At 35.4% G+C, this 9,317-nt stretch overlaps 1 protein-coding gene across 7 annotated transcripts in view; it reads left to right on the top strand.

Annotated features, from left to right (window-relative positions):
* Positions 1-6,373: 6,373 nt before the first annotated feature.
* Positions 6,374-9,317, top strand: part of LOC113231342 (calcium-binding acidic-repeat protein-like) — a 5,200-nt gene continuing 2,256 nt past the window's right edge. For 4 of the 7 annotated variants that reach the window (XM_026465628.1, XM_026465629.1, XM_026465631.1 and 1 more), the window contains exons 1-2: positions 6,374-6,479; positions 9,035-9,301. In XM_026465628.1, coding sequence (XP_026321413.1) covers positions 6,413-6,479; positions 9,035-9,301 — 334 coding nt within the window. In that variant the 5' untranslated portion in view covers positions 6,374-6,412. Of the gene's footprint in view, positions 6,480-9,034; positions 9,304-9,317 lie in introns of all 7 variants that reach the window. The other 3 variants (XM_026465630.1, XM_026465626.1, XM_026465625.1) reach the window with 3 other exon arrangements.

Genomic DNA, 9,317 nt, shown 5'->3' with positions numbered 1-9,317 from the left:
GCCGTCGATATCAATAGAATCTTTGTCCTGCAGAAACGTGCGGTTAGGGCAATTTACAATCTGGGCCCCAGAATCTTTGAGAGATAAGTTTAAGGAAATTAACATTCTTACACTAGCCTCACAGTACATTTATGAAAATGTAATTTATGTTAGAGGAATAGTAATTTCTTTCTGAAAAATAGTGACAGACATAACATTAATACGAGGAATAAAAACAAGCCAGCTGTTCTTGATAGTAGTCTTCACAAAGTCAAAAAATCATTTAAGGGGCAATGTACACGCTTCTATAACAAGATTCTGGTTGATATATAAAATTTTCATTTCATGAGGCTTAAAACTATAGTGAAACAAAAACTTTATACTAAAGATTATTATACAACTTCTGCGTACTTGGATGACAAAAATCCGTGGTAATAACCCGTTTAGCTCATGAAGGTAGTCTCGATTTCTGATGTTTCAAAACAAAAAAAATAAATATATTGTAAATGTTGAATGTGTACAAATGTTATTTGCAAAGAGCAACCCCTAGTAATAATGCTTACCTATGAGTTAAAGATTATTTTGAATTTGAATAAGTTTTAAAGTTTTATTGAATTGCACATTTTTTAATGATTGATAATTTTTGAATAAGTTGACAAGTCACATGTACCTGTATTTTCACCTGCACCCTTCAAAACCGAAACGCAATAATGCTCATATTACTGTTTGGTGGCAGAAATAAGTAAGGTGCAGTACTTCCCTGGACGAATTCTTTCACATGGTGTTCTACGAGTACTTACTACTACTAAAATATTTATTCAGCGTGATAGAAGACTTGCTGGACTTGTGTTTTCTGCACAAGCTCATTAATGAGCTAGTCCAATATAATGATTTACACGAATGCATTTCTATAAATATCCCATATATGTATATCCATGGTGCAAAATAACAAAACGTTTTTATATCTCCCCCTGTAAAACCAATTTCAACGAGTACAACACCATTAACAGTAAAATCCAGGACTTAAACGTGAACAATGACAGGATATATACATTGTTGTAAAAACAAAATTCTAAAAAAAATTCTTTTTCAAACTCTATCCATTAACTACTTACTTATTAATTAATTTAAACTTATGTGATTATATTATATTAACACTTTTATTGTCAGGTGTAATACCGTATGTTACAATTTGTTTGCTATATATGTTTTATATGATTTTCATGAATATATATGATCTTCCATCTCACACCTAAATAATGCCTACGTTATGTCCTAGTTACGATGTGGGATTATTTGATAAATTATAATTAATTAATTATTAAATGAAAGCTGAGAGTTCTCTGATAACATATATTTTTATATATAAACGAAATAAAAAATATGACTTTTCTTTTATTAGACAGATTTCAAAAGATAATAGAATTATCGAATGCCATTCATAATGCAATAAATTGATCTGAAAGAAGTGTAAAAAGCATTTTTTTTTATAATACCAAGTAACGGGACAAACAAGTATTGTGCCACGACACGCCTATCCATAACAGTTGCAGTGCCATTCAGAGCTTTAAATCGCAAAGGTCTTGTGGGCACTTCCGCTGCGCCCGTCACCGTGATAAGTTGACAAGTCCCATGTGTCTGTAATTTCACCAGCCTCCTTACCCGTCTAAACCGGAACGCAGTAATGCTCACATTACTGCTTGGCGGCAGCAATAGATAAGGCAGTACTTCCCTGGACGAACTCTTTCACAAGGAGCTCTACTCTACTAAATAATTTTAATAGTACCTAATCGTCGTGAAGTTTAACAATAACGAAATGAAGTTGAATGACGCAAAAATACAGTCGAATTGAGATTTCCTCCTTTTTTCAAGTCGGTTAAAAGAATGAATTTTCACAAAGTTAGTCTTAATCGAATCAAACGATTTATACGTAGGGCACTCAATAAGTTTTGAGATGCTCGAAATTTAAAAATGGAACGCAGCCGTATTATATGTTTTTAAAAAGCAAATTTATTTAAAAATAGATCACCAAAAGCAATTTAGCTAAATTAAAAAAAAATGACATTATTAGTCATTTTACTACAACGCTTCCCGCGCTTTTTCTTTACAATAATGGATCTTAACCGTGCACATTTGCGTGCTATCTTCTATGATTTTAAATGTGGTTTAACTGAACAATTGAGTTTGGAACGTTTGCAGTCAGCATTATATTTTTTTTTTTTGCAATAGTTTTTAGGTGGTTCAAGGAATTTAAAAGAGGCAAAACTAACCTTGAAGATGACCTAAGAGGCGGACGCCCGGAAACAGCAGTTACTGCAGAAAATGTGTGGACATCTGAAATGTTGGTGCGAGAAGACCCACGAATCACGTACATGAACATTGAGAAGAGCCTAGGCATTAGTTCGGGAAGCGTCAATACTATCCTGCATCAACATCTTGGAGTGAGGAAGCTTTGTTGTCGATGTATCCCACGATTGCTCTCCGATGCTGAAAAACAGGCTCGAGTGGATTGGTGCCGAGAAATGCTTATACGTTTCGAAAACGGAATATCGAGACGTGTTTCAGAAATCGTTACTGGTGATGAAACATGGATCTATCAATATGATCCAGAAAGCAAGAAGTAGTCGTCGGTGTGGGTCTTCGCAGAGGGACAATTACCGACAAACTTGCAAAGACCTCGAAACGTCGGCAAAAAAATGGTAGCTAGTTTTTTTTCTCGGAGCGGACATTTGTCGACGTCAATGTTAGAAAATAGTAGGTCTGTTAATTCAGAATGGTACACAACAGTAGCATTGCCAAAAGTTTTCCAAGCTGTGCGGGAGAGGAGACCAAAGACCGGGCTTCGGGGAATCATGCTACATCACGATAACGCCTCTTCACATACGTCCCTCAGAACAAAGGCGTTTATTGAGGAATCTGGTATAGAAACCTTAAATCACCCGCCGTACAGCCCTGACTTGGCTCCCTGCGATTTCTTTTTGTTCCCAACAGTGAAGGATAAAATAAATTTTTTTTGAATGTCGAAGAAGCAGTAGCTGCCTACGAAATGGCAATTTCAATGCTGACGGATCAAGACTGGCAACACCTTTGTGTTTTCAGGGTTGGTTTAGACGAATGAAACTTTGTGTAGATAATGATGGAGAGTATTTTGAAAAAAATGTAAAATAAATTATATTAATATGTTTGATATTTTTTCTTTATCTCAAAACTTATTGAGTGACCTACGTAACAGGAAAATGTATAGAATTTAATTAAATAGCAGTTCAATTGCCCTACTTGCGTTTCCGAGCCATAGACGGCAAATTCCTTACAAATCTAAAGTGCTAAGATAAGATTTAGCTATAAACTCGCGATTATCTTGATAAACAATGACCGTTTTTAGGTGACAAAATACGCCTATATTTTTATATGTTTATTGCGGTTAGTTTTTAATATGAACAGTTATCATAAATAACTTTTTAGAAGGGATAAATGTAAAGATTCTGCGACTTAATTAGTAAAGAATTGTTTTATGTTTAAATAGGACAGTTATAAAATTTCGCGTACAATTTGTTTCATGTAGTTCGTATTATTTTTATGATTTTCATGTGATAAAAGCACTTACAATACAAATTTTTTTACTTTTTTTTTTTGTTATTTTTCTAAACGGACTGTGTAACCAATGCTTTTTTAGCTAACTTTCAACATAGCTATTACATTTCTGTCGGCGGGGAACTGTTTGCTTGCCAATGTCATTTTAGTTTTATGTGTATAAGATATTTATACCCTCTAAGATAAAATATATAAATGAAAAGTAAATTAAAATGAAGAAAATAAAAATAAAATAAAACGTTATTTATTTTGTTTATTATTATAATAATAATATAATAATATAAATATCAAGGGTACGAATTATTGTATTTGGCGTTTTACGTATCCGTTATTTGTATTATAAGAGTAGCTGCTACAAAATAAACGACGACGAGACATAAATTTGGGTATGTCCGAGTGGGCTATTTAAAAGTTGTTCCCGCCGTCGAGGATAATTCTTGGTTAAAGGTCATTTGCAGAAATGATGACTGGTTACATTTTTTTTATAATACCAAGTGACGGGACGAACAAGTCATGCGCCTAGTGGTAAGCAACACGCCTATCCTTAACAGTTGTAGCGCCACGTAGACCTTTTAATCACAAAGATCTTAGGGGCACTGCCACTGTGCCCAGACTGAGACATAAGTTGTAATGTGCCTTTAAGTTTTAAGTTCTTCAAAACCGGAACGCAGTAATGCTAACATTACTGTTTGGCGGCAGAAATAGGTAAGGTGGCAGTACTTCATAAGGAGCTCTACTACTACAACATGTATCCTTAAAGATACTGAATCGAGATTTTTATTATGGTTCATTATTTTTTTAGTCCTGTTGTTATTAATTGCAATGTGAGAATGACACTAACGGATGTATCATACGATGCAAGCAGCAGGTAACTTCATGCAAACGCAGCAGCGCGGTTTGTATGTGTGTAACGTCTGTCGCACGCACAAACTATAAAGTACCTACTGTAATGAACCATTTTGTTACACAGGCAAGTATCAGCATGACTGAAAATGCCTAATTCATTATATAGCCTTTCAAGCCGATACTTAGGTTGTTGATACAGTGAATAAGTCAAAAAGTTTTGAAATCTTACAACACGCATTACTTAGTTTTTTTTTGTGCACTCGTACTTAAAAAGACACTATTTAAAATAAAGAAAAGAAAGACAGAAACATTTATTCGGTTATTCACAAATAATACTAGAACATAATAATTAACACAAGATCTGTTAAAAAACAAAAAAAAAGAACTAAAAGATTCTAAAACTAATTAAAAATAGAGCCATCGATTTAGAATTTGTAAAAAATGTATAAAGAAGGAATGAATTTCAACTTTAATATTGTTTTTGTAGCATTTTTTTTAAATACAATCTTCAAATTTCGCCTTGCCATTAATGCGCTGTTCGCGTCGTTTTCGCTTAAGTTCAAGTATAATTTCGGCTGTAAATGTCCATCAATTTTCAATACTGCCAATAGATGCTACATATTTTCAATTTTTCCACTCATAGTTTAAAAACCCTATTCTACAACTGTACTATCTATCTGTAATATTGTAGGAGGGTTTCGACTTCTCCCGTCAAAGGTTCAGTTAGAACTATCCTCGTTGTCATTGTCCAAATTAAATTCAGTCTAATTTTGAATTTCTCTAAGTCTAGTAAGCATTTCTTAGTGTAGTAATCCAGTCAGTCCGCTAGTCATCCATGGAGTCTGGACATGAAAGCAACGATTAATGTAACTTTCCACAAAAACAAAACAAAATAATGTTTTTTGAAAATAAGCCCGTTGCAAAATCCACAGCCCATCAATGCAAACTTCAAACACGCGTGTCGATACTATGAAGAAACAGTACATTACAATTGTTCTTCTTTTTTTCCCCTAATTACTTATTCTTAGAGTTACGCTTTTAAACTATGAACAATTTTGCATAAGTTTTAGGAATTTTGGTACTGTACTTAAGTTTAAAGGATCTGTAGCCATGTAATTAAACTAAAATGTCGTGCTTTGGCCAAGTTGTAACGGTGTGCCAATGTTTAATTGTCAGTCACCGTTACAGAATGATAGATTTCCTCTAGAAATCTCGAAATCTGACTAATTTTAGTAGGGAGGGGAGGTTTCAAGTAATCTGCAGCATGGAATCCGATATTTGAAAAACTTCATAATCAAATGGCGATAGATTCGGATCTGGGAAGCAGTCGGCTGCTTACCAGACTATAGAATAAGGACATCGCTAGTGTTGTGTGTGGCTTAATTGTTTAAAATATAGCAAGGGATCCACCCTTGCTATTTGAACAATTTTTGCAGAATTGCACATTCCACTGAGATGGAGACGTAACCCACCATAGCACTAGTTAGACGTGACCAAGGCCAGCACAACCTGATGGAAACGTAGGGATACAAAAGGCAAGTGTAAAAATTAATTATTCCTGTTTTGAAATGTTAGTACAATGCAACACGAAAATTTAAAATTATTTATAGAAACCTCGAAACCAACCGAGTTGCGATACTTGATTTTCAACGCATTATCGACACAATCTTTTCATGTATGTGAAAACTAGAAACCAAAGATTTACACACTCCCTCGGATAGTATCATTAGCTAATTACGTTGAAAATTACCCACATTACCAATAGATCAAACCGTTGCCAAGAATACAGTTAAGTACCTGCTAGGTACAAGAATCTATTTTTGTGTTGCATTGTCTCTATACGCTTTTATCGCTAACCGAGGATAATCGTAAATCTGGTAAAGATAGCCTACTGTATATAAACTATATCAGATTTCTAGCTTGGATATATGTCGCAGTGTCATTCATTATAATGGTTGGCCCAGATCTATAGAAAACATTTAAATCGGATAAAAAAATGATTGGTGCAAAATATGTGTTGTGTGCGCTTGCACTTTTTGTTCTAATTGGAAATTTTGGAAATTGTAAGTATTATCAACAAATTAACGTTAAATGTTGTAACAAAATTAACTTAATTTATGAGTGCTACTATATAAAATTAATATTACGGCAGTACATAATATATTAAAACCTATATTGAAACATTTGAGGTCAAATGACGTTACCTTTCTTAATATTGTGTCACTCATTAGTCTTAGAGCTAATCATTAAAATCTTTACAGTGCAAATTAGACATTTTAATAGTAAGACAATTAAAAGAGCATAACAAAATATCGATGCCAATTGATACTTATGTTGCAGACATATGTTCCATTTTTTTGAAAACAAACTGAGAATAGTATTACATAGAACTGTAAATAAATAAAATAACGCACTCAACATAACCCCGCACTAGAAAACCCTGTGTCGCGGATGCCATGGACACACAGACAACCACAAATTACACCCAAACTCACGAGACAAATAAATGCAGGCCATACAAATATTTCTCCCGACCCGGGAATCGAACCTGGGACCTCTGCGTGGCAGTCCGGCATGGTAATCGTTCGGCCACGGAGGCAGTTAAATAGTATGATATTAGAGATATTATTAAGTCGTAATGTAATCAACTCAAAACAAAATACCAGACAATGGCCACCAAAATTTTATCGATTTATTAAATATCATCCAAATATTTCCAGTAACACTGAATAAAATTAATTAAAATTGGTAATTAAAGATACAATTAGACAAAAACAGTGCTTAATTCGTAATCATTTATTAAAAAAACGAAATTAAAAAAAGAATAATAAAGTAAAGGAATGTTTAAAGTTTCATAAAACATGAAAGGTTTGGAAAAAATTACGTTTTTCAAGGTTCCTAGGCTTTTTGTTCAATATCGTGAGTGACTTTCTGTTTTCACTATGCACTCCTTTATTAGAGAAAACATGTTCTCGATTAAACGCCGCACATTTTCTTCTGGAATACTCTCCTAGCATGTTTTCAGAGCATTTATGAGATCCTGCTGCGTGTTGATGGGAGTGTCACTTTCTCTTACACTTTTCTTTGACTGATCCCACAAATACTGAATGGGATTCAGGTCCGGACTCCTAGCTGGCCACTGTAACATCTCGATTCCAACGTCAGCTAATGTGTGCATTGTTAGTCGCGCCGTATGCGGTCGAGCATTATCCTGCATCACGATGAACCCTGGTCCTGCTTGCTGTGCGAATGGAATAATGTGGGGACAACCCCAGGAGCAGGACTCAAAGTTATGTTGAGAATGTGGCACAAGCCACGTTCTCAACATAACTTTGAGTCGACACAGTACTCTCGTTACGAATTATGAGCTCAGTTTTGCATTGTAGGGTTATACTGCAGTAGACCATAACACTGGGTCCACCAAAACGGTCGGTTTCATGCATGCATCTAATTGAATGCGGGGATCTAAAATCCGTTCTCCAAATCTTCTCCACACTTTAATGCATCGATCGTCATTGGAAAATGTAATCTTGCACACATCGGTAAAGAGCACTACAGCCCAGTTTTGAACAGTCCAATCCAGATGCTCCCTTGCAAACCTTAAACGATTGGCACGATATGCTGCAGTTACTTGGAGGTGAACCAAGCGTCTTCTTTAATGTTACTGGTCTTCATGGAGTCGATTCCGAATGCAGTTTGTATAATCCGTGCGTGGACGTTTGCTCTTTGATGCAAATGAATAACGTGTATATAATATTTCGAAATACTGGATCCCAAACTGTTGAAACGGAGAAACCAGGGAAGATCTGTTGAAATCAGGATGTTTTTTAATTTCAATGGCCTCTCGCAGCATCCTGGGTAGATAACGGACTTCGTTTGCAAGGACCTGTGTAGGTTTATCGATGACATGCTCTCAGACTGCAGACTTGTTTACGCGACGGTGTTTGAGATCAGTTATGTGTTCTTTGACGCGAGTACAAATACAAATCTATAACTATACGAATGTACCGCTCTTCTTGAGCTGGAGTAACCCGCATTCTTTCAGAGCCACGACATTTGGTGACATTGCCCGTCTCCTGGAACCGATTCCAAACATTTTCAACCGCTCGCAAATATCCCACCATTAACTGACGGTGACCCTCCTGGAGCAAGGTGACAACCATAGTGGCTGTATTTGCGTGCATTTGTCTCCAAAAGCGTGGTATTATGTGATTTAAAAAGCGAGCAGTTTATAAACTGTTTGCACAACAAGTTGAAGGAACACTGATTCAAAGCTAAAAATTAGATAACTTAAAAGCGTAAATTTCAAGTAACTTCTAGAATCCCGATAAAAAAGTTATGGATACCCACTTGATACCATTTGTCATTAGAAATGTTACCGACACTTGAACGAACCCGTAACATAACATTTACAAATTGTTATGAATGAACGAAACAAAAGTAATGCTTGTTTATAATGGAACTTAACGGGTGGCCCTTATTCTGTTGATTATTTGTTACAAATAATAAAAACAATTTAAAAGTGGGTAATTTTATTTAGTTGTATAATAATAAGCGGGATCCTTTAATTTATTTATTTAATTTATACTTTATTAATTAAACATTATATTACCCATAGCCGAGGCGTTAAGATGCTACGTATGCCGAGGTGCTGAATGTAAGAAACCAACAGAAAGTCATATTGAAACCTGCCCTAGCAAAAGGCCTCCCGTAGATCCAGATCCCGTAGAACCAGATCCTGATGAGACTGATCCCGATGAGACAGATCCTGACGAGACGGATCCTGATGAAACAGACCCTGATGTGACTGATCCTGACGAGACAGACCCCGATGAGACAGATCCTGATGAGACAGATCCTGATGAGACAGATCCTGATGTGACTGATCCTGATGAGACAGA

Source organism: Hyposmocoma kahamanoa, unplaced genomic scaffold (assembly GCF_003589595.1).
Source record: "Hyposmocoma kahamanoa isolate Upper Pololo Valley unplaced genomic scaffold, ASM358959v1 65, whole genome shotgun sequence".
Taxonomy (NCBI): domain Eukaryota; kingdom Metazoa; phylum Arthropoda; class Insecta; order Lepidoptera; family Cosmopterigidae; genus Hyposmocoma; species Hyposmocoma kahamanoa.
Note: the sequence above shows the minus strand (reverse complement) of the source record. Positions and strands in the feature narration are given on the sequence as shown.